Here is a 25,996-nt window from a genome sequence, read left to right as displayed (position 1 = left end):
TCAGTGGACTTAACTTTTATTGAGGGGAAAAAAGTTTACATGTAGCTGTAAGTTTTTCCATCCATACTTCCAAAAGTTCAAAAAGGATTGGAAACAAAACTTCCTCCATCATTATTTCAATACCAAAAAGTTGGCAATTTTTTCTGTCATGAACAGCAAATTATATAACTAATTGCTATGTTCAATAAATATTTTTTCTCCTGTGCCAATTAAGGGGAAATATTCAACCAAGTACCACAAAGACCCCAGGAATTTAACAATTTTAATTTCAATTGTTATCCACTGCATTGCAATCCAAAAACTTTTTTCTATAAAACACAGCCTTAATTTTGAGTGTACAAGGATCTATTCTCCCAGTCAGTTAAATACCAAATTTTGCTCTAGCTCAAATAGTCTACTCCCAAAGCAACTACCTGACAAAAAAAATACAAAAAAAATCCTCTGGTTCATGACTATCTAAGCAAATTCATCATTACAGAAAAGGCTCAAAGTCATTACTTGTTTATCAAAGTAATAGGTAAACATTTTAACAGAAAGATTAACAACTTACTTGGAAATGCAGGTTTATGTTAAAGTATCCGAGTGTGTATACTACATATGACATGCAAGATTTAAAAATATCAATGCTCTCTTCTGATTAGTCAGGAGTCCAACTGTTTTAAAAACGAAATAGGAATGACTTCCAAAATGTATCAGCACTTCGGGGTTCTCTATTTCATTTTACTCAAGATGTTTTACTACACAAAAACTACAACAATTACAATATTTAAGAGTATTACAATAAGGAGGGATGGAAAATAGGAATACTTCAACTGAAAATATATATATTCTAAATGAACTAAAGACTTGTGAAAGAGCTGGAAGGAGGACAAGAAAGGGAAGATGGAAGGGAAAGCAGTAGGGATGCTAAAGATCTGAACTTTGTATTTAAAAATCAAGTCCTCAACTGTAACTCTTCTGATCTTCAGTAGCGCCCTGGAAAAAAAAAGATAACACAATTACTAATTACACAATCATAAACTAACTGTACACGTTATCTCAGCTTAACTGTGCCCAGCTTTTTTTGCTTTCACATTCAGAATTTCCATTGATCAATTCATATAACAATGTTTATGTCAGCCAGATTCTGTTTATTCACTTGTGTTCACTTACTTGGACTATAGGAACGGGATCTTGATCGCGATCGGTATCGACTATAGTAAGGCGATGGTGATCGTCTCCTTTAAAGGAAATTAAAAAAGAAACCAAACAACATCCATTATGAAAGAAGCCTTATTCACATCACTTCTACAGAACAGAACCACTTCCTTAGCACTGAAAGACTTGGCCTCCATGAATGATTTCTGCTTTATTTGGCTGTGGCTTATGGTTATTTAACAAATGCTTTTATATTTCTCTATTTGATGTGTTTAAAACTGTATGATATTCCCAGACAAAGAATTTAATAAACTCTCACTAGCCTTACAAACACATGAAGTGCTTTTCCAGATGCCTACAATTCTTGTTGAACAACATTCTCTGAAACCAGATAACTTTCAAAACAGCGAGATGGTTATGAAATGTCAAGCATTAAAAACCCCATCCACAAATAATCCCTTTTTAAACAGCAGTGTGTATCAGCTGTCTCTGGTTCTATATACAGCACAGAAAAACGAGTTCCCTTTTTATCTGTCCACTTGATTCCTGGGGTACATGCTCTCTACTTCCTTCACGTAGCAAAATTAACCCCTTGCCCAACTGAAAAACCAAATTACATAAACACTGAAGATTCTGACTACTTTAATCCCACAAAACTTAAGGGAAGGAGGCCCTAACACATAAAAGGCATGTATGCAGAATATTGCTGCAAACTGACTAACGTGTTTTGTAATGTAACTTTTCAGTATTCCCCACAAATCCACTGTTCTTACAGAAATAGAGTAGGTACCTGTATCTGTAGTCATATTCTTCATATCTGTCATATCCTCTGTCATACCCCCTATCATAATATGAGTCCCGGCGACGACCCGCTCCACCACCACCACCTCCTCCACTGCTATTAGGGGAAAAGAAAGAACAAAAACAAAAACCCCTTTATATATCTATTCTTTGTCTTGATTTAAATTATTAGATAAATAAATATAAATTATTTAAAATCTTTTTTTAAGTGGTCTTGTAGTAAATCAGACACTTAAAACTACACCACAAAACAAATCGCTAAACAAAATATTTTAATAAAAACACCTTCAAAAACTCCCAGAAAAATGAGGAATTTGAGTCTAATTCCCATCAAAATCAAAGGCAAATGGGCACCTTAGTATTTCAGCAGGCGAAAGATACATTAATTAATCATGCTGGGTATTATTTTTTAATAATACCTCCTTCAACATTTTTGTAAATAAAGATATGATAAACCATAGTAGAATTTAAGAGTGTATGTGAACCACAGAACTACATTCTTTATGTTAGTAACTTTGTGATAAAGTACAAACTGGCATAACTCTAAATCTTTTTAGAAGTACCTGGAGTTCTATTTCTTCAACCAGAATCCAGCACTCAGTTTTAATCCATTGAACTTACTGTGTTGGCCTGCCCATGTAGATGCCTGGGGTGGGTGTATGTGCTCTCTTGGTGATTGAGTAATCCACTCGAATCCTCCTGCCATCCAGCTCCATTCCATTTGCATGCTCCATCGCCTGCAGGAGAGACAAGGACCAGGGATGTGAAATCTGCAACCTACTGGTAACTATGGAAGGCTATGTACAAACACGTTATTTTCCACCAGAAAAACAAGCCCTGAACTTGTCTTGTTTAGACTGGTTACTAGTGCCCCACTGTGGTGAATGGCTCATCTCTTGTCCCCATGCCTGTCTGCCGGTGGTGTTACAGGACTGCACTGGGGTGCCGGACTAATGCGACTCTCAATCCCTTCTTAAGGGAGCACAGCCTAACTACTAACACGGCCACTCTCCCCAGACTTTATCTTTTACCCATCTGAAAGGTAAACTGAAAGTCAAAACAGCTTTTTTTTCTGAGAACTGCATCTTTCCTACCGCCGTCTCCGACCCAGAGGGGCCGGGCGGATTCAAAAGCTGTGCAAAACAGTGGCTTCCTGTAGGGTGCATATGGCCGGATTACTGCTCGTCGGCTGCCATTTCATGCTCTCCCAGCCTCCTGCCATCTCCCTTACAAGGACCTACTTCAGCAGAGCTTAGTAAAATGGCGGGTTCAGCCTACATGGATACCTAATTACAACCTTCCTCCCCACTCCCTCTCACAATAGCAGCTCGCTTAAGTGATACACACAAGGGTCTGCGCTCAGACGCCCCTGCCTTCAGACCCGCCCGCAGCCCCTGCACGCACTCGCTGGGTGTTCCAGCCCCTGCTTCTCCACTCTGAGAATCAATACAATGGCCTTTCACAAACTCAAACCATCAAAGTAAGTTTTTCAAAGGAGCACAGCGTACTTTTGAGAATTATATTCATGCAAAAGTAGCCTAAAAACCCAAACGCCAACAAACCCACAACAGTTAATTTTAACAGCTAATGCCAGACTTAAAAGGATTTTTAGAAATTTGCTTTTTGAATTTTAATAGCTTTTATTAGCTGCTACAGGATCTCTGAAATACCAATACACACCACTTGCTTCTCCACACTAAGCACAGCACTTAGTCCAATATACATTATTTTAATTTTTCATGTGTGGAAAAGAGACACTGTTTCAATCTTGAGTTAAAGAACATAACCACGTTGCTGTTTTTTAGCTACAAAAAAACAACACCCAAGCTCAAAACATGAAGGTGCTGCTAAGCAGAGAATTTTTTTCTTTTTTTCTTCTTTTTAATAATAAAATATTTATTCAAAAATCTCAACTCCAACAAGAGCCTTATTGAACTTACATACAAGTCATAAAGGAGATACAGAAACCTGACATCCACATGATTTAACTGCTGTGCCCAAACTGGAAGTGACTGATGATCACTAACGTATTTATTGAGAGTGAGTTTGGATTTTAATAATGCTGTTTGTGTCCATACTATATCGCCACCTAGTGATTTGTGCTCCCGTACAAAACTAACTGTATCTAGCAAACTGCACGGCTCAGGAAAGAGCATTCCAAGTCTTTCAACATACACTCAGGTATATTTTGTGACTAAAACATGCTCCTCAGCTTTAGTTTCCTAGCCTTAACACCTTTTTTTAATATCCTGTTCCACAATGATCTAAATTAATCTGTGCATGCATCCTAGGAAACTATGTGTGCACAAACGTAAAAATGAAGGCTGCAAATATCTGGCTGAAAAGTTAACTTTATGATGAAAAGCATCTTTCTGAAGATGCATCAAGTTAACCTGTAAGAAATTTTCTGCTTCATGGCATTTTTAAGTCCAGTCAACAACTTGCAGAATAGTAAGCCTAGATGACAACAAGCCACCTCAAATCCGGAACATCTGGCATGCATGTCTTATTTAATTAAGCCAACAAACACCTCTTCAAGAGGAAGAGTTCTTTGACAGAGGGAGCAGTACAGGGAAGAGCAACATACCAGAAAAAGAAATGAAGAATTAATTTTGAGACCTGACTGTTTGTTTTAGAAATACCAGGAAATGTGTTACATTTCAGTGGATAAAGACTAGTTAGTTCATGGTTACCAGGCTGCATGGAACTCCCGACATCCTGGTAATAATGTCTAATGCCCTACCCAATATTAAAACATTAATTTTCTTATGGTTCAGCCACTGCCAGCAATAACTGCCACCTAAAAAATTCAAAATAAATAAAATCTTTAACAGATATACAAAAGTAGTAAAGGCTCTTACAGTTCTGACTGCACCCCTCAAATGCAGAAAAGCCAAAACCTACAATAATTAATTGTATGGATCACTCACATTCAGTAATTAGCAGCTGGAAATTCCTTCCAAGATGTTTCCAGATTCCCTGCACCACTCTTAATGTGCACATCTCAGGTCTTCGAAGTAAAGTACTTAAGTTGACATTATTAGGTAAGGACTGCTGCAAGATGACCAAAAGCCCTTTCTGAAAACCTGTGTTCACGTAACTGATACAACAGTATTTATTTTGGATGAAGGCTGTGAAAATATATTAGTGATACTAATCACTGGCATTTCTGTGCTTTATTGAAAGTTGAAGTACTTTAAAAGAACATTTTGGATTTTACAGTTTTATTGTATGTCATATTCAAAACAAATTTCAGTTTCCTTTTCTTGCTGTTTTTGAGTATGCATGACTGCTGTGTTAAAAATATTTAAGTGCCAAAGAGAAAAAATTGCCTATTCTCTCTAACAATGCAGAAGACATTCTCAAATACTGTTTAAGATGGTCAAACGAAACTTTTAAAGAAAAAAATCAAGTAATATTTGGGCTTAAGACACACAATGCCCTCTTAAGGAGTCTTTTACTGCCAACAATCTGTTTTTATTACAACCTGGATTCTTTTCCAAGTATCTGAATGTTGTTTGTTAAAAAACTTGCATGGCTTTTGCAAGAGGACAGTAAGCAAGAAAACAGCATTCCTATCAACATATAATATTAATTCTGTAGCAAATTCTATGGAAAAATTATTTTTGTAGGCTAGAATACACATCTACATGTTTGGAGTCAGAAAACAGAATTAGGGTTGGGAACGGCACAGGTTCCATCTTGGATCACATTTTTGAAGTTTTAGAGTTTTAAACCTTCAGCAGACTATCCATAATAATGAAACTTATCTATAAGGTGTTAGTTTGACAAAATGAGCAGTTCCTGAACTACAGTTATCTCCAGTGGCTCAAAAAAGTCAGAAGGCATTAAATTTAACAAAGATTTCAATTTCATTTGATATTTAATACACTACATGATGTTTTCCACATGTATGAGCAGTTATGTAGAGTAAAACAAGTTTGGAAACACAACTTTTAATTAAGTGCACAAACTTCAATGTGTGGCTGGTAGTAGTTAAGCAATCAAGAACTCATTGGAAAAATAAGAAGACTTTCAGTCTGGGTAACTACTTCAACAACTTGACATCACTACAAAGTTAGCAACATACAGACTGAATACACTTAAATAGACAAACACGAGCAGTTTATATTGTGATTTATATTGAAAATGTGTTTTCATGATTTAAAAATAACTATACAAGGTACTGTCTTTTTTTTTTTTTTTTGTTCACTGTAGTTTTGGGGAGTTTCTTGTTTGTTTTTTACTGGAAGTTCTTCCCTACTGCATTTAATGCCACTGATAAAAACATCATCTCCACTCTATCACAGGTACAGCAAGGGATAAAAGACACAATGGATTAGATCCCCCTCTCCAGTATGTCGATTACTCGTTCAGTTCTGGATTTACTGAGAACAACTGAAAGAAAATTCTGGGAAAAAAAAAAAGTTCTGATGAAATTAATAAATTAAGAAATTCATCTTTACACTTGCTGCAGTCTGCCAAGTTCAATTCAAGTGTCCATTTCACTTTTGAACAACACTCAATTTACATTCTCTAGTTTGAGATTTTGAAAAAAAAATTTACAATATTGTCAACGATAACTTTTAAACACATACAATTATGAGCTTAAGATAGATTCAATGTATTATCTTTAAAGCATACTTTGGAGCTTCAGAGTCAAGAAATACAGGATTTTAGACAACCAGAATGAAGAACTGGATGTTTCTGCAAGTATTAGCAATTTCATGGTATTTCAGAGTCTCTAGAAGTCTGTAACTTGGAATTCCAAACATCTGGGACCTTCTAGTGCTCTTTTCTGGTATATCAAGGGTTGTTTTTGATACCATGAACAATACTTAAACCATTTCTTCAACAAGCCATGGGAGTTTTGTTCAATAATGTTAGTTCTAAGCTTGCACCACAGACTGTATGTTTTTCAAACTGAACTGATAAACTCTGTTATTATTCTGGTCTTTGGCAACTGAATGATGTTAATGGTTTGTGTTGATTGTTAATGAACAGTACTTCAGAAAATGGTTCTGGAAAGATGGTCAAAACTCTTTGAAGAAGAACTAACTTTCTAACTATCTAACTAGCATTAGAAAATTCCATATTGCCAACAGCTGCTGTAGCTAACACTTCTTAAGATGAATTCCTCCTACAGACAGTACATTCACAGTAGCCTCAGTTTAAACAACTAACACTTCACAGTCTGAGCTACTGAAAAGCTGGTTTAGCAGTATATGAAATCCCTGGTAACTTTAATAAGAACCACGTCCCTAGAACAGCCAGCACTTTTCACTCATGATCTCAACTTACTGTTAACCCTGACACAATCAAATCCTCCCCCAACAACTTAATTTTTTTCTCATCCTAGTACATAGAAGTTTGTGATCCTCTTAAACACAGGAAGAAAATCCTTATGTGATGGGCAGATGAATATCCTCTATAATTTAGTGAAAATATTGCAAAACAACATTACAACACTGGCTCCATGCCAATACTGCAAGCTATCTAAGAGAAAGCAAGAAACAAATCTTTAGAAGATGTTTACAGATAATGCTCTTTGCATGTTGCACCTGTAGTTCTAAGGACTTGGAAAAGGGTGGCCAAGACAAGACACTGCACCACCCAAGCAAAAAGGCGATACCAAATATTTTTAAAAAACCATCAACTTTTTGAAACAAAACAACTTCACAAAAAGTGAAACCCACTATACCCATTCTAAAAACAGGTAGATAATAACAGAAGCTTTTAAAACAGGCTTTGAACAAGCCCACAGACAAGAACATTGGCACAGCAAAACCTCAGGTTTCTAGACAACCATTAGACATTCATCAGAAGTTTCCTAGACATCCATCAGTCCTTGACATTTACTGTCTGCTATCACACTTTGAACTAAAGAAAGTGTCCACAAGCATCTTCAATATGGGTCAAAACCTAAGATTCCTGTCGAGTGTTATTTTGCAAACACTATACCACTGCAATAAAAGACATCTGATGGAAAAGGAACCTTCTGTCTGATCATAAAGTTTCATCTTAACCTCAGCAGAGTTTCAAACAGAATAGAACATATTCTGCAAGTAATCTCCTGGACTGGACACATACTTTGAAAACTTCTTTCTCAGTCCTGTTAAAGTGGAATGTCTGAAGCTACTGTGATGCTTTGACAGCTTCTCTGCCTAGTAGTTAGCAAAAGCTAAGCCTGTGTGCCTCTTTATAACCAAGAGGATCATGAACAGCTAACAACAAGGCTGCTACAGTGTCATAATCTGAAATTTTGAAAGCGTTTAAGTAAAATAAACTTTAAAACTGCCCCTTTGGTGTTTTTAGGACACTGAGAAGTATCACCTTTAAGAAACGCTATTCTACATTGTCTTAAGAGTTCCAGCACACTGAGCTAGTTGGCAACTCAAAATGTCTTTACCACCATATGGACACCGTACCACTTGGTTTCAGAATTAGACCCACAGCAAGATTTTAACTAGTGCAATAACTGATCCAGTTTGTAAAAGCAGTAGTAACAGGGATGACAAAGAGGGATTTCAGCTGCAAGAGAATCCACGCACAACTGACACTGATCAATCTTTAAGTTATGAAAGTTTAAAAATAACTACTCACAATTAATTTGATGTAAAATTTTAGTATTACCTGTATTTCAGAGCTTGTCTGCTGCGAAGCTTCCTTGCGCTAGCCCTCTTGAAGGGCAATAGTGAAGATTATGGAAAATCCTCATTTTTCTGTGGAGTTCTACTCTCATTTAATCCACTGATCTTTAAAAGCACTGGAATTTAGTTCAACATCTCATCTCTTGATTTAGATGTTTAGGTTGTTGAGGGTTTTGGATTTTGGCTATTGTTTTTGGTTGGTTGGAGTTTTTTTTAATTATTATTATTTTTTAAGAGGAAAGTTACTTACTCAGAACAGAAGTAATTTAAGTGTCATCGCTTTTATGCATATTCAACTTTTCAAACTATCATCCAAACAGAGAATTGCTTCATTTCCTTCAGGATTCTCCTACAAGGCCTGTCACAAGATTTCACACCTACAGCTATATATATATATATATCTATCTATAAATCTATCTATATTTATGTATCTCCTCTTTTTCTGTACCAGCTGCCACTTATTGCCATCTTCAAATCTGTCCTCAAGGCCCATGAAACAAGTCAAATAAACAAGTTTCTCTTCTGTCCTTCTTGCTAAAGTATTTCAGTCATTTAAGTTCCAGGTGTTGGGAGGGTTTGCATCCTTTCCCCCTCTTCAGGCACCAACCCATTGGGAAAAAGAAAAATGGGTTTAATTACATTCCAAATTATTTTAGTTCCTGCTTAAGGCCCTAATCTTTACTTCTGTATTTCTGAATGCAAGTAACATCCCTTTTTGTTTTCCTTTGCATTCCAGTTTCATAGCATCTGCCAAAACAGCTTTATACTCAACAAATTACTTCATGCTATTTACTCGGAACATTTTAAGAAATGCATGGTGTCATGCATGACCATTGCCCATGATAAGCAGGAAAAAACTACTTCTAAAGACATATGAAGCTGTAAAACTGGTACATGAATGTGCCAAGGAATACTGTGTAAACATTTTGGATGTGAAATATTTTACAAAACAGTTGCTTTTTCAAAATCCCAACAAATCCAGCGTGTGAAGAAATACAAGGCTAGAACTTAGAAGAGAGTGGGCCATTAAAGACAGATGGATACGCAGCTATCCACCCCATGAACCTCTCTACCAACTTGTCCAACTGACAGTGTAGGAAAATATAGAAGGGACAGTAAAGGAAGTTTTGTGTCCTTCTACTCCCCCCTATTAACCTGCAACAACCACACACAAACATCCACAAAGACTACTCTTCCCATAAACTGATACTCAGTTGGATCACACCAGAAGTCAAAGACAAGAACTAAGTATAGTTCAATCAAGTAATCCACAAAGCTGTGTTTTTTCATTAAAATATCATCAAGTATCATCAAAGTTCTTATTTTTCAGCTCCTGACAGGTTCCAGAGTTGCCATCCTCCCTGCCTTCAATGCTAAATGATCTATAAAGTGAGGAGTCATATTTAATATCTCCTTCTAAATAAATTTATCAAATGCACACAGAATCAAACAGCAAATCTGAAACATCTGCCCAAACCTATTAATCCATAAACAAGATGAAGTCTGTGACTCAGTTTATCCCAAAGAAAGAGATTATCACACAATGCAGGCTTAAAGACATTTTTTTTAGAGGGTGTGTCTTTACTTTTAATAGCAACTTTATCTACAAATTTCAGTAAATGTGGTAAAGTTCACAGTATCATTACAGGGGTAAAAAACTACTGCTAATTGTATATTGTGGTGAATCATAGCACAGGCTGCTGTTCATATTCTTTGATTCTTTCCTTATAGATCAATTACACTAACAACTCAGTCTAGCTATTAACAGCTATCTGTTAAACAACTAGGAAAGCAATTGATTAAGGCACAAATCAAGGCAAACCCCACTATTTTTCAAACGTACAACATGCCTAAGAGAAGAAAACATGAAGGGAATCTCCAGAATTTTGATTCAGAAAACAACTTAAAAAAGTTAATTTCCAAAATGTTTCAAAAATACTACTGACATAGAAGCCTCAAAAATTTATTTGCATTTTGAAGTAACAGATTAAACTCTAAGTCCAGTGCTCACTGGTGATTCAATAGACAGCTTATGCTCAAAATCTGTCCACGCATCTGAACACTGAAAGCAAATGCTTCATTTGTTTAAAAGTGCCATGCTGCTTGAACAAAGCATTTTAAATTAATCTCACTGTGAGAATCTGCTAGTGAATACACACTCAAAAACTTGTGGTTTTTTAGACAATTAATGAAGATAATGCATAAAGAGCACGCCTGAAAAAAACAGTAAAGCATGCATTTACCTCTTTAGAATCATCAATTCTCTCAAAATAAACGAAAGCAAATCCTCTTGATCGTCCAGTCCGTTGATCATAAACCACATTGACACCAGTCAAAGGTCCATAACGGGAGAAGACTTCACGCAAATCTCTCTCAGTAGTGTACAAACTGAGACCAAATACTCCAAGACAGGTATTAGGATCCGGATTAGCCTGGTAACACAAATATTCAACTCCAATTAATTTGAGTTAAAAAAAAAAAAATAAAAATTCTTATATAAAAAAAATTATCAATTAGAAACAAATTTGATCTGAAGAAAATTGAACAGGTTAATACAAAGCTTAACACTCCAACAGTTACCATTCTAACTGTAAGATCATTTAAAAAAGCAACTACTTCCAATGGTTTTTATTTTAGAAAAAAAGACCAAGAAAAACTTCTGATGTTGGTAAAAAACTCAGTTGATAAAATTTAAGCATTCTGATTTACAAAAAAGCTACAGAGCAACAGGAAGCCATGTTATTAGTATTTCATACTGAAATTACCAACAAGGGGCAGACACCACATACACATCTGTGTTGAGAGAAGTTCTGCCGCCTGAACTCCCACCTTCAGCCCTTTTGCATGACAATCACAGGCACTAAAGAGTGCACACTGCCTCCAGCTGCCCACACTGTGTATGTGAGCACTTGAGCTCCAAAGCACAGACAACTGAACTGTAATCTAGCTTCTACTGAAACTTCCTCCCCCTCAGCATTTCCTATCTAATTACACTGAAAGTCAATATTTACATTTCAAAGTTAATCTTTCCACTTGTAAACTGGATGAAAGTCACCTGTTTCTTTCATCTAGAGAGCAACAAGTGGTGAAGGCCAGTTCTGTGAAACTGTAATCCAAAAGCAGGCATACTTCCTTAGCGCAAAACTCTTAACTCTCTAACATGATGTAGGATACTTAATAAATTTCACTTCAACTAGACAAAGTCAAATATGTAATAGTACAAGGTACAAGTTCTCTTTTAGGATCAAAATTACTCTACATGACAGAGAATTCGTATCTGATGCCAAATCCTCTGTTAGAATTATTTTGATTGAAATACACGTTTTTCAGTTAAGCTTCTGGCACCTTTAATACTAGATGCAGCAATTTAAAACACCAGCAACAAGCACAGAGATTTAATGCTTCTGCCAAAATAACAACTGGAAGTTGACACAGATAAAATTTGTATTTCAGTTTCAGGTAAGTCATCTGTGCACAGTAATTTATGCCTCAGAACCTGCTTTTCAGCCTGATTCAAAGAGTGAAAAGGTTTAGATCTTCTGTCATTATTTTTTCAGCACATTTGTTCAGGAACCTGTTGTGAAAATAAGACGCCCGCACTACTCATATATTTGAAGTTCCTTTCTTTGCATTTGTCAAAGTTCAAACTTCTGCTTTAAGACATGAATCTTTTGCAATTCCTCACTATAGCTGAAGAGGTGGCTGTTTGTAATTCAAAAGTTTTAAATTATATACATCAATATATGTATTTTTACTCCATATTTCTATCTATCTGATAGTTCAATTGCACTGGCAGCTATACTCATTTTATTACTAAGCTCCTGTGAGTATAACGAAATCTGTCTTTTAAATCATTGTTTGGGTAAATTCCTTCACACATCCACACCTGTTGCCCTTTTTTAACATCCCTCTTACACTTAAACCCTATTAACTTTGCTGAGGCAAGAGAAGTACTGAGATCAGTCTGCAGACCCCAAGTGCCAACTACACCACCACTGTAAGGCCTAAACTGATGGTGGAAGACTAAAGGGCAGCTTTTGTATTATGTTTTTGTACTGCCTCCCATCAACCCAGTATGCAAGCTCTGTCTAAAAGAAAAGTGGCAAAATTGCTACCAATTTCCCTGGTGTCTTTAGGACCTTGCTATTAAGGGGATTTCAAATCTGTCTGATTTCAGTTTCATTTTAACACTACCAGAACTCCTTAGAATTACCAAGAAATTCACTGTGAAAACACTCATAGTGTTTCACAAAGTCATGTCCAAGGCAGAAAAACATCTTCACATAGCAAAGCATCCTAATATTGCCTAAAGTAGTAAAGTGGATTCTTCTACCTTTCACCACAAAGACGGCTAACCCGCTTGAAGTTCACCTATTTCTGCCAGTTTTTCAAGACACTAGGTTAATGTTTCTTTCCTTCATAGTGATTACATGCTGGCAACAATCCATAAAAACCTACTACGAACATTGTTTCACAACAGCTTAAGCCACTGCATGCTGGCACTGCTGGAATCTTGCCCTTTCCGCACTCTCGTCCTCTCCCTCACATTGGTATTACCTGCTCCTAGTGATCCACTTCACCAGGATAGGCATGCAAAAAAACCCTGTATGCTTTTTGACAGAATTAATAAAAAAACCTGCAGACTAAACCAGATTAAAACTAAAAGGATCAGAAACGTATCACTGCCCTCAACAAGGAAAAGGCAGAGCTGTGTAGCTGTGTGCAGTGACACTCATTTAGATCAGCCTGAAGCGATGTGAAACTAGAAGCTGAGGCACTGAAACACATTAGGCAAGAAACTGGAGTGGAGGACTATGGTACTACGATTGGAATACCTCTCTTATAAAGCAAGGCTCAGAGAGCTGGGCCTGTTTAGACTAGAGAAGAGATGACTGAGAGGGCAGGCATCACAAAGATGGAGCCAGACTCTCTTGGGTACTGCTCAGCAACAGGACAAGGGGCAATGGGCACAAACTGAGACATGGTAAGTTCCATCTAAATAATGAAGAAAAACTTCTTTGAGGCTGTCTGAACACTGGAACACACTGACCAGAGAGGCTGCCGAGTCTCCTTCTCTAGAGAAGGAGACGCCTGCATGTGATCCTGTGCAACCTGCTCTAGGTGAGCCTGGGGGGGGGTTGGACTACCTGATTTCCAAAGGTCCCTTTCAACCCCAACCATTCTGCTATTACAAAGGAGGACACTGGGAGAAATCTCTTCTCCAAATGACAAGATTAGTACTTTGGCTGGTGCAGCTATACTTTCTCCTGCTCATACAAAGACAGTTCTCATTTACATTTTGAGAGACTTACTGCTCCTCCTTTTCACAACTGTAAATTTTTCTAGTCTATTATAAAGATTTACGTATTAGCTAAAAACACAGGGCTTTATTTCAAGGTAAACCAAATTAAATAATCAGAAGTATAAAATCACAAGCAACCTTCAATGTATGCTCTATAAGCAAATAAACAGTTGGGAATTTCCTTCTATGGATTCCCATGTCAATCTTATCAATACTGTCAGGTTGCCAGCACACACAGAGGTAATCTCATTTTTGTAAAGACTACATATACTTGGACCTGTAACAGAAGTAGCATCAGAAGAGCTCAACTTCTAGAGCTGATGGAAGCAGATGTCACTGTATCTGCACATACTGACTTGCAATAGAAAGTTTTTCAACTAATTTCTACAACTTCTCTGCCAGTTGCAGGCCCAAGAAGTAAGTGCTCAGATGTAAGGACAGAGATTGCCTCACACATACCTCCCACTCCCACCCAATTCTCGTATCCCCCAGTGACAAGACAGCAGGTCAAGCTCAGCCTGCAGGTAACCTGGACTACACTGATACAAGCAGCAATTGCTTTCTTGATACTCAGCCTTTGTGAACATGACATACTCTGCTGCCAGTGTGCCTTCTCCTGTTGGACATTGGAGAATGACTACGGCTCCTTCGACGACGGTACTCTGGTGTGTACGATCTGCTTCGAGAACGTCTCCTATGGGAATGAGAATGGGATCTGGAACGAGTGTAACGTCTGTGCGAATGTCTTCTGGACCTGGATCTTCGACAAAGAGAAAGCCTTTAGTCAGGTCATAGGCACATAAAGCATTGAACTGTAAACCATACATTTTCTACTGAAAAATCTTTTTTCAGATGATCCCTACAATTAAAACCATTAAGCTTCTTCTACCTTGCATATCTAAAGATTGCATGGATCTCCAATAACCTGCTCAGTAGCACCATTTTAAACTCATTGAGAGTGATTCTGGCATACACTGAGGATTATTTTCACAACAATTTTCAGGAATTTCAAAGTTTAAACTTACATCAGCTTGGCTGCTTATCTAACTAACAACTGCACAGTGATACAAAAACTAGACATGCCACACTGTAAAGACCTGTTTTGACTGAAAAATTGTAAAATCTGGCAAGACTACAGTGCTGCAGTATCTACAAGTAAGGTTTGCTAGACATGAAAATTACTCCAAAAAAAACCCCAGAAAGCCACCATCCCAAACACCTGCTTAACTCCTCAAGCACTTCTTTGCACACATCTTGCTGACGATAAGCCCAATTTAAAACAGGCAGGTAATCATCTGGCTAAACACTGCGAGAAGACAAACTGCAACATTAGCTGAACTTTGGCAATTCAGAGCACAGTAACTCTTTCAGTTGCTCTCGAATGAAGTGCATAAATAGAGAAGATGTGTTACTGATGTCTCTGGGAAAGAGAAACAACTTAAGACTATTCCTCTTTCACCTCTAGTGCTACAAATGCTGTTTTCTGGTTTCTCTCTTGGTTGATTAAAGAAAGATTCAGTAGTTCTCCCCATTTTCATTAGTATGTTGGTAAAATGGAATAGAGAAGATAGGTAGTATAAACCAGGTAATATTTATGGCATATTTAGAGAAAAAAGCCCAAAACATTCCTCTTCCGATCCATGCAAGCTCTGCTAGAACTGAGAGCTATGAAGTTTTACCTCCACACATCCATACTTGGGGTAGAAAAGGACAGAGAAGGACATGTGCAGCACTGAAAAATTTAAATTAAATCTTAAAACTCTCATAGATCAAGAACCTTTCTACACCCAATTTAAGACTTAGTTTTTGATTATGTTTTTAAAGCCTCCAATGAAAAAGTGTCAAGAACATTCACAAGCAGTGTTTTTCAATATTTCCAACAGTTAGAGAGCTTACCCTTTTTATCTAACCCTGACTGCCTTTGCACCAGGTCTCACTGGATTTTTTTTTTCCCCCCCTAAAGGAGAGGTCCACACAAGAATTCCCCCAGGAACAATTTTGCGAGAAGGAAGCAAGAGCTTCACAGAATTGAAATGCAATCCATTTTCTCCCTTCTGGAAGACACAAACCTACACATTTCAGTTGTGATTTCTATGTTACTATTTCTATTCATAGTACTTTTTCTATTCATACCCATGAAATCATTTCCCAACTTTCTCCACCTATATGAGGACAAACATGCAAATTAACATATCCCTGTTAATACATCCCAGAAAGTTTTTAACTTTTACAATAGGAGAAATTTCATCAATTTACCAAAACAACAGCAGTAACACTGAGTTGACATGAATAACTTTCTGAACATACCTTGATTTTGATCTTGACCTAGAGTGCGATTCAGAATGTTTGGAAGCCCTCGATGGACTGCGAGATCCTGACCTGCTCTCTGATTTTACACGAGCAGGACTCCCAGCTGGAGATTTTGACTGGGAGCGAGACTCCTAACAAAAAAGACAGTATTAAAAATGGTATTGGTTGTGTAAATGCCTAACTCCTAACATTTAAAGTACAGTAATTCTATTATATTGATTGCTCCTGAAAAACAAATGGTTAGGCAATACCCTCCAAAACAAATTTCATTTTGCTAACCCACTGTTAATATTGTATGCTTGCCTCAAATAGTTCCCTGCTTGAACCAGATCACCAATTCTCTATTAACTAAGTAATCATGCAAATTCATCTACAACTTGATCATACAGACACTGGAACATAAACCATACATTTACTTAACCTAGGACCCATTCATTCTTCCAGATTCTTTTAATTCTACTTCACTCTTGCTTTCTACTTTTCTTCATTCTTCATTGAGTTTTTCATTTTTCATACTTCGTGTATTCTTCCCCAATTCAAACAATTCATTATAGCCTTAAAAAAATATTCAAGTGCTTCTATCTGACCAATCTTCTGTTCAATTTTTTCCCCCATTCAATTTTAATTTTCTGATCTTTAATACTTTTCATTAGCCTTCTTTTATCTTGATTTATCTTCCACATTCTTGGAAAAAACTCTTCAATTTCTTCACGAACATTAACCTTAATGGAAAAAGAACATTTAGTATATTTAAGCACGTGGGGATTATAAAACTCTGCTGGAGTTCAGATGTTATCTACCAAATTGAAAAGCCAGCAGGTAAAGTGCAAGAAACTATTTTATAAAACAACTTTTTAAAAAAATATCTTTAAAACTGTATAAGTGTCTATGTTCTAGCAATAAGCTTACTGAGTTCTCAGTGTTTTACTGTATTTGCAAAGCTACCCTCCTCCCCTCTGAGATTTTTTTGGTAAGATACATAGATACACTAAAAACTAATTAGCACAAATATATTGAAGTATTGATATCAGAGATTCCCCCCCCCAAAATATTAACTATGTGCTTCTCAGTATTGAATATCCCAAATTTTACTCCTAGATTACTAAGACACTCTCAATTCAACAGAATAGCCAAAGATTTCCAGTCGAAACCTATCTATGCACATACTTACTCACATAATACATGCACATACATTTAAGCAACATAAATTATTATTCTTCCTACTTTTTCTTCCTCATTGTTACCCTGTTTTCCTTATATAATCCATCTAAACTAAGATGTAGAATAGTATAGTTAAAGCAGTCCAATAAAAGTAAAAACAGGAGGGGTTTTTTTCTTGCATGGTAAGGCACACAAGAGAAAAACTAGCAAAACAAGCAAACAAAGAGCAGGTTAGGATTTCCTCACATTTTATAGTGTACAGCATTTCTAGGGAGCTTAGCTATAAAACCCCCTACAGAATAGTATGCTATATACATCTGTAACTTCACAAAATACTTAATGAAAAAATGCATAGCAAGTTCCCCTCCCAAAGGTGTTACATTTCATGTTTATTTGCATGATTTCTCCTCCTGACTGTCCTCACTATTTTTTTCTCAATTTCTTTCTTACTCTACCTATGTCCAGATTTGCACTTTCTTTTGCAGTTAAAATTCTTCACTACTTTGGGCTGGAGTCCTTTTCAGAGGATGCTGTCCTCATATTTCAAGACAGTAAATTCACCAGAAATGGAACCTAAGAGGCTCATTACTAACAACTATTACAGCCACACTACCATTCCCCTTTACCTCAATAAAAAGGACAAAGGGCACATGGAGAATGTCACCTATTAGGATGACAGGCCTGCCAACTTTAACAATGACGGCCAAATTCAATGCTTGGCGGTGACAGGTGGACCATGTAATCAGGTCTACATAACAGGTTACCCTTATGAAGATGGCTGTGTGCTGAGCTAACTACGTGACTTGACTGAAATAAATTATGTGCCTTTAAATATTATCAAATTTGATTTGGTGTTTTGACATTTGAAATCCACTGTTTGCAATAAAGAAAAATTTCTCTTAGAACCCCTAACATGATTTTTTTATCACCTCGCCTCTTTGTGCTCTTCAATGTTTGATAGCCTCCTAAATTCTTCCCTTTATAACTCATCCTTTGCAACAATTGCCAATTTCTCTCCCTAGTAAAAACAGTCAGTAATAAAGAAAAACATTCAAAGTGACATCAGATTTAGAAAACACCCTTCAATAAAAAGACAAAGAATTCACCCTTCTCAGACACTCCTTTTACATAAGGATACTGCACTGTCCATACTTTTTACATTTGAAAGATCAATTCTTGAACAAGAACTCTGGAAACTTGAACAAAGGCAACCCCCCATCCTCTCCCACCCCCCGCCCTGGTCCTGCACAATCTAGAAGTGTTGATAGGGGCCAAAAACACCACGGACCCAACTGCTCCCATACGATGTAGAAGTCAGCTTAGTGTCCTTAGCTATTCAACTGAAGCATCTTATGATACCACTCACAGAGCCTTTAACAATATCAGCTATGACAGCAAAGCTGTATTAAGTTGACAGAAGCAAATATTACATAATTTCATATAGGTTAAGTCCTTTGGGAAGTATGTTTAAGACCTTTAAGAAATGCATTCACTAATATAAAACTTGAAAACTGGAGTGACAGAAAGGACAGTGTAAATTCTTAGAGATTTCAAACTTCCTTAACCAAGTAACTGTAGATGTAAACTGCAGCTGAAGAGAGATTACCTGATAACAGTCGAACACTGTCATTGGCAAGCAATTACATCTCATCTTCTGATGCAACATAGTTCACCTAGTTATAACTCTTACAATGCTTCAAAAGGAGACTAAGGGAATCACAATAACCTGCAAAAGTTTAAGGATTGAAGGATGATGCTGAGAAAGTACCTAGTAATACTTATATCAGCAAGACTATAGGCAGGGATTAAGGGATTCATAGCTTCAAGGAGTCACAAAGGGAGATCTTAAAGAATTTTTCTCCTCTACTTCCTACTATAATTAAACAATTAGCAAGCTGTATATTAGTCTATATCACAGACCAACCCAACTGTTCTTCATAAACTATTTATATCCATTCTGCAATACATACGACAAAAGTATTCAACATTCTTAGTATGTCATCCTTAACATAAGAAAACAGACAGCTCTATTATCCCAATGCACTAAAATCTCTCAATTCTGTACCAGTCTGATCTTAGCTCCATTCTTACCACAGAATTACTAAACACTGTGTAGGAGAGAAAAGAACAAAATTGCACCTTGGCTCCTCAGCACTTTCCTATCTTTCTGTTCTAAAGATCCTCAGTCATTTAAGGGCCACAGATGAGACTCATCTTAAGCTCAGCTTCTCATCCCACCACCTTCCTACAAAACAGTACCTATCTTAATGCCTTGGGCTTTACTATGCAGCTATCCAGTCACTACTTTCACCCTTACAAACTTGTAGGCAGGGAATTCCCTATCCCCATGTTAAACTACCTCGATTTGCTGTCACTAGAGCCTGCAGGAAAAGAAACAGAGCTTTGTAAGATTCTTCAGATCAGACTCCCCTTTCAAAACAAATCCTGTATCTGCCAATAATAACACTTTTCCCAGGAAACACCTCTCCCCAAAACACCAACCCCACCCCTCACCTAAACAAAAAATATTACTCCCCCCCATAATTACAAAAACCCCAACTCAATTGTAACAGTGTGCTTCTTCAGAGGAAGATGTAGAGGCTTCCTCAAGTACACACCAGGAAATGGGACTAATGATTCACCAAGAATTGAAAGCTGGAGCCAAAATCATAGACAAACACAAAATCTAAGGTTTGCAGCCTCAGTTACTGACTCTCTGGATAAAATGCACAGCTAGAAGCACTTAAAGAGAGCACTGAGAAGTATTTTTAATCCTTGTTACCTTTTTTCTTCCCAGGAAGAATAACAAACCAAAGTGATATGGAAAGGATCTCTCCTCCCCCATTATTCCATGATCCCACACACCCAGTCACTGAACAACTATCAACAACTTTAGATGATCCATCTGAGCAAGGCATCAGTCAGTCCATGTATTTCATTCATACTGGTAAAACTGTTTAACCGATCCAAGTTCTATCTATCACTTAAATTCCTTGCATCTTTCAAAATAAATTCTACTTTCCAATATAATTATTATTTTAAAAGCATTAAAAACACTTTTATGCAGAGGAGAATTGCAGAAGTCTTGAAGAAGTATTCTTTCCATTTTCCACCCATCAAGAGAAGGTATGATGAAGGACATGGGGAGGAACCACAACAAAACAAAACAAACAGACCAACCAACCAAAACCCCCATCAAACCAACCAAACAAAACAACCCCGTTCTTTCACGCTACTCTTCTCTCCTGAACGTGTCATGCCTTACCTCAACTCCCACCTTACAATTTCAAAGTATGACTGAAAGGCTAACAAAATTTAGAGCAAGATGCTAACTAAAAATAATGATGTAAGTTTAAATTAAGCTTTCTACAGCAAAGCATGGGAAATGGGAAAAAAAAAAATCATTAAATCACACAGAAATTTCAGGTGAAATTCATTTGACCTGGGGTGAAAAAAAGGACAGGACAAGTAGTCTAGCAATACCATTTCCAAAAATCCTGTTAAAAACTCCTACCCAAACTAAAAAAATAAGTGAAGTCAAACTCTATTAAAAGGGGACAGAAAAATGTAAGCAGTCAAAAAAGAAACATGAATTTAGCAGCAGCCCACATTCACTGGATAGAACTGTTAAGCTACTGACATCTCACTTATAAGGACAAGATTACATTTTGACAGGAACCTACCAACTTTCCTTGAAATTCACAAGAGAAGTTAAATCCTTTCTGCTTCATACTATTATCTGTCACTATACTAAAAACGAATCCCTTAATTAGCTACTCTTCTATAAATATTACAATAGTACACATAATAAGCTTCTGTATAAAAAGCATCTCGGAAGTTGCTACCTTGAAGACATGGATATTTTAAAAGTTACTAACATAAGCAAACTTATGTATTTCTCAATGATCCCACTTATGAAAAGAAAGAAAAAAGAAGAGGCTTCAGCAATAAACTTTTTGAAATTACAAGTTAATCTTCTCACTGAGTCTTGAAAATACACCTCTTCAGGGAGGGTTCTGTAGTCACTCCATTACCACACATGGAAGACAGTAAAAAGAATTTGTGTTCAAAAGGAGCAGTCTTCCCAGCTGACAAGATCCAGAACAATCCAGAAGTTATTAAGCTTGATTAAAAACAACAAAAAATAAAAATTGGACTTCCAGAAAAACTCTTGTTTCCCGCACTGGTCATTAGACACTGCAAGGTGATCACCACACTCCCCAAACAAATGCAGAACCCCTGAGCATTAGCACTCCGTTGTGCCTGTGTTTCAAAAGGTATGGGAAGCAACATGCCTTCCTTTCCACAGAGGTGGCAGACTGCCACCGCAGGAGATGGAATACAATAGCTGGGCAAGCCCGACCCCGACATCGTTGGTTTTTTTTTCCCCCCAAGAAATCATCTCAAAGTTGATTAGTTAGGTAATTCCATAAGTATTTAAGTATTTAAATCCAAACTTCATGAAGCAAATATAAGGCACTTTCACAGCTAAACTGACCCAAAAGCCATTTGCATACCTGTGAAACACGGACACTTCCTTCAACAAGATGGGCCACAAGCAAAAACATGTATTTCTTGAAGTATTTTTTACATTATACTATTTATCTCACTGTAAGATCCTGCACAGAGCAGGAGAAGGCAGCTCATTAGAAAGAAGACAATCAATATAGAGCTAAAAAATGGAATTTTACCTTTGTTCTGATAAAATGTTTTACCCATTTAGATGAACAGCACATTAATACCAGTAAAAAACTACTAAACTTTTAAGATTGCAGAAATCAAATGTTACCAGAAGCTCAAAAAAACCCCCAGCAACCCAATCAAAGTTTCAAGCCGCGCTACTGAAGTGCAGGTTTATTCAGACTCCCTCTTATTCATTGCTCTGGGAAGCATCTAAAGTCGCACCACAGACTGAACACTAAATAAACAACAGCCTATTAAAAATAACAAAAAATATGAAAGGAAGCAAAAGTTGCCTGTCATGTGACAGAATTTGTCTAATCTGCTCATAAGAAGCACTCAATGGTGATAGATTACTTTGATGTTTCCAAAACCAAGTCACTGGATAAGAAGCACAACTTAAAATCTCTTTTTCTTCTTAATGTCCATAAACTCAGCTCTACCACATCCACTATATATCTAATTCTTCTGTCAGTTTCTTTCCATTAAATTACAATGGGGGGGGGGGGGGGGGGCTCTCTTCGGTTCAATCAGCCACATTCTTAATAGAGAACTTATTAAAGGTGAAACAAAATGACACAAAAACAGAGCAGATGTTGATTAGTCTGAGCATATTTGATTAATATTTGCTTTAAAAAAAAAGGTCAATAAAGGAGTGAGCTCGAGAAGGAAAAGATCTACAATGATTTTACCCAATACTTTAGAAACGGAAGTTTTAAAAGAGTGCAAACTAAGCAATTTCATTGGAAAGTTATTTCCATAATTACTCTCAATTTCCTGTTCAGATTAGTTAATATGATTTTAAAGTCATAAATTAGAGACAAAGCATGTAAGTGGGCAGTATCTCACTGATGATAAAATTAGCTTCTAAAATAATTCTGATCATACTCAACTTTCACCGAAGTGCTTTTGGAACAATATGCATCTACATAGAAAAAATATAAAAGACCCTAAACTAAACTTAAAACTCCCTTACTCCTTTGGAATTTAGTTTTTAAAAGCACATCACACTAATTAGCACTTAAACTGACAGGGGGTGGAAGAATTGAAAGGGTACTCAGAACTGCTATCTGTGCCAATTTCCAGGAAAACAGGTTCTTTACAAACTTTCTTCCAGTTTCTGCAGTTCTTTCTCCCAGTGAAAACTTTTGCTCTTGGTGCCCTGTGCCTGGATGTAGCAAACTGAAACACCAGGACAATCAGCGCCTGACAGAGTCCTATCCAATTGGAAACAGCAGACTAAACACTACAGCCTCAGAGTTACATGGGCTTCATTTTATGCCTCTTGAGCACTTTCAACTGAAATGAAACATACAACATTAATCTAAAATACAATTTCTTATTGCAAGTATTCGACTACCATCACAACAAAGCAGTATTACTGAAAAAGAAAAATAAAAATGCTTACAAACAAATGCTCTTCAGTAGAACCGAAAAACTAGAAATCAATCAAGTGTCTGCCATTATGCTCAGTTCTGCCACACCAATTTAGAAATGTCAGTGTAGGGAGCAAAAACAAAAGTTTTCCAAATGAAGACTTAACACAGCCAGCAGTTCTTTCCAACAGGTAAATTTTCCATCACCAAAAAAAAAAAAAGAAAAAAAGAAAAAAAAAGGAACAACTGATAAGCAGAAGTCACAGAAACTGCTACTGTAGGACTTTTCGGACTTCACGTACTCTCGAAACATTTTACTTCTACATTTGGCAGGAGGCAGTGTGCAGAAATACTGGAATTACAGAGCTGTAACAGCTTTGTAACATGAACAACAGATCCATCAAGGAACCCAAGACCAAATTCTGACAATTAACCTAACATCATTTCTTTCCTAACAATAACCCACTGTGGAAATACAGAAAAGAAAATCATCCTTCAAGATATAAATCTGGACTGTAAAATGGGAGACTGACGTCATCTTAAAAAAAACCCAAGCCTACCAAGCATACTCACTGCTCAAGTTTTTGAAACTTAGTTGTTTCCCTTTCAAAGATCTGTTTATTTACCCCAATATTGTTTAGCTACACAGCCACCTTTTGTCCAAGCAACCAACACAACAGGTTTTGTTTACCTCATGCGAGGAAGCAGCAGCAGTTATTGCATAGCTAGGTAAAGAACTTGCAGCCTATGGAATTTTTTTTATCACCACAAAAATGGCAACAATAGTCATGTAAAAGTAATTTTTGGAACACAATGCCATTCTTCTAAAATTTTATTGCTGGTTTCCCCAGAAAAGTAACTGCAAGGCTGCTGTCACTGGTTCATCAGAAAGAGTCACCAAGAAGATGCTCAGGTGTTCCTCTACAGAATCTCTTAAAAGAACGAACAAAAAAAACAAAAAAAAAAAAAAACAAAAACAAACAAACAAAAAAAACCCCAAAAAACAAAACAAAACAAAACAAAAAAAACAAAACAAAACAAAAAAAAACCCACAAACCTCCGCAAAATCAAAAAAGAAAGTAAATTGAGATGGAGGAGCACACAGTTCGTTCCTGTTTCAAGCAGCTTCTAATTCCTGCTTGCCCTGATCATCACTAAGAAAAACAAAAACAAAACCACAGAAACACTGAAAATAGAAGGGACCTGTCACATGTGTACATGAAAACCCTCAACCATCAGAGGGAAGACACAGGCCTAACGAGGTTACAAAGCCACAGCAGCTCGTTCGAAGCCTTCAGCTGCACCGATGAGTTTCAACGGTTTAAAAACGACGGCCGGACCTCCCCAGCGGCCGGAGGAGGCCCGGCCCGAGGCAGCTCCTGAGCCGGGAGAGACCGCGCACCTCGCACAAAAGAACGTGGGGTCCCTCCTCTTTCGGGCGGGAGGAGGCCTCGGAGGCCCGGCCGCGGCCGGGGGGGCGAGAACGGGCAGGACAGCGACCCCCGGGCCCGGCGGGCAACAAGGCGGCTCGGGACAGCGGTAAGAACACAGAGCAGCGGGGAAGAACGCCGGGGGCTATAGCAGCGCCGTTTGCACAGGATCAGCCTGCGCTGGCTGGGCGGGGGCCGACCCGCAGCAGCGGACTCGGCACCCGCGCCCCACCGGGGCGATGGGAGCAGGGAGCGTGTGAGGGAGAGACGCGGGCAGCTGAGAGGGACGCGGGCAGCTGAGAGGGACGCGGGCCGTCACCCACGGCCCAGGCAAGCCTCGAGCGCCTGAAGGAGCCATTTTAGAGCCAAGCTGCGCTGCCCCCACCCCCGCTAGGCCCGAGGCTGCCGAGCACCGCCACCCACCGTCCTCGGGCCCGATCCCCTCCTCAACACGGCCCGCGCAGGGGAGGCCACTCACCCTCCCCTCGAAGTTGTTCTCCTCCACGTCGCTCATATCGGCAGAGTCCTGGCCACGGGGCTGGGGCGAACGGGGGACGCTAGTCCCAATTAGCAGCAGCAACACCCACGGCCGCTGTTATCGCCGCCGTTACCGCTACTGCCGCTATTACCGGCACCACCACCGCCGCCTCCCGCCCGCGCCTCCCGCACCGCCGCAAAATGGCGCCGCCGCGGCCGCTCCGTCTGCGCCCGGCACCGCGCGCGGGGCGGGGCCGCGCCCGCCCCTCACAAAGGAAGCGACGAACGCTGCGGGGAGACCCGCCGCGCATGCGCGCCCCCGCCACCCCGGTAGCGCGCCTCCGCCGCCGCGGGAGCGAGCGCGCTGCCCCCGGGCCCGGCCCGGCCCCGCCCCGCCCCGCCCCGCCCCGCCAGGTGTGCGGGCGTTGCTGCGAGATGTGGAATATGCAAACAAATGTTCTTAAGAAGGATGTTCTTTGATGTCTGATATTTGTGAGCTTTCAAGCCTAATCAGTGAGAAGAGAGATTTAATCCCTGAAATAGGCAGGTGACAAGCAAGCTCCAAGTGATGTCCAGGCGTTAAAAAGACAAATCAGTTGTCGGTAAAGTTGCTTTAGGTCAAGGTTTAGGACTCAACATGCTTCAGTGATCTCAGACCTAGGGGGAGGTTAA

At 38.4% G+C, this 25,996-nt stretch overlaps 1 protein-coding gene across 5 annotated transcripts; it reads right to left on the bottom strand.

Moving 5' to 3' along the window:
• TRA2A (transformer 2 alpha homolog) lies at positions 1-25,545 on the bottom strand. 5 transcript variants are annotated; one of them, XM_039570048.1, is made up of 9 exons: positions 25,326-25,525; positions 16,611-16,922; positions 16,198-16,331; positions 14,485-14,650; positions 10,832-11,020; positions 2,560-2,675; positions 1,928-2,035; positions 1,153-1,220; positions 1-975 (listed from the first exon to the last, which is right to left on the bottom strand). In XM_039570048.1, the coding sequence occupies exons 4-9, from the start codon at positions 14,515-14,517 to the stop codon at positions 965-967; spliced, it is 525 nt and encodes a 174-aa protein (XP_039425982.1). In that variant the 5' UTR covers positions 14,518-14,650; positions 16,198-16,331; positions 16,611-16,922; positions 25,326-25,525; the 3' UTR covers positions 1-964. The 5 variants fall into 5 exon arrangements, with proteins under 5 accessions (XP_039425982.1, XP_039425964.1, XP_039425968.1 ...); XM_039570030.1 differs by lacking the exon at positions 16,611-16,922 and having other exon boundaries at positions 25,326-25,545; XM_039570034.1 differs by lacking the exon at positions 16,611-16,922 and having other exon boundaries at positions 1,928-2,032; positions 25,326-25,545.
• Between the last annotated feature and the right edge of the window lie 451 nt (positions 25,546-25,996).

The sequence above is a fragment of the Corvus cornix genome, chromosome 2, assembly GCF_000738735.6.
Source record: "Corvus cornix cornix isolate S_Up_H32 chromosome 2, ASM73873v5, whole genome shotgun sequence".
NCBI lineage: Eukaryota > Metazoa > Chordata > Aves > Passeriformes > Corvidae > Corvus > Corvus cornix.
The sequence above is the reverse complement of the archived record's forward strand: the minus strand, read 5'-3'. Positions and strand labels throughout refer to the sequence as shown.

Coding starts and splice junctions, on each gene's coding strand:
- TRA2A (XM_039570030.1), bottom strand. CDS start 25,361: ATGAGCGACGTGGAGGAGAACAACTTCGAGGGGAGG. Junction 16,332..25,325: donor AGAACAACTTCGAGGGGAGG/GTGAGTGGCCTC, acceptor CTTTTTTGTTAG/GAGTCTCGCTCCCAGTCAAA. Junction 2,676..10,831: donor GAATTGATGATTCTAAAGAG/GTAAATGCATGC, acceptor TCTCTCCTGCAG/GCGATGGAGCATGCAAATGG.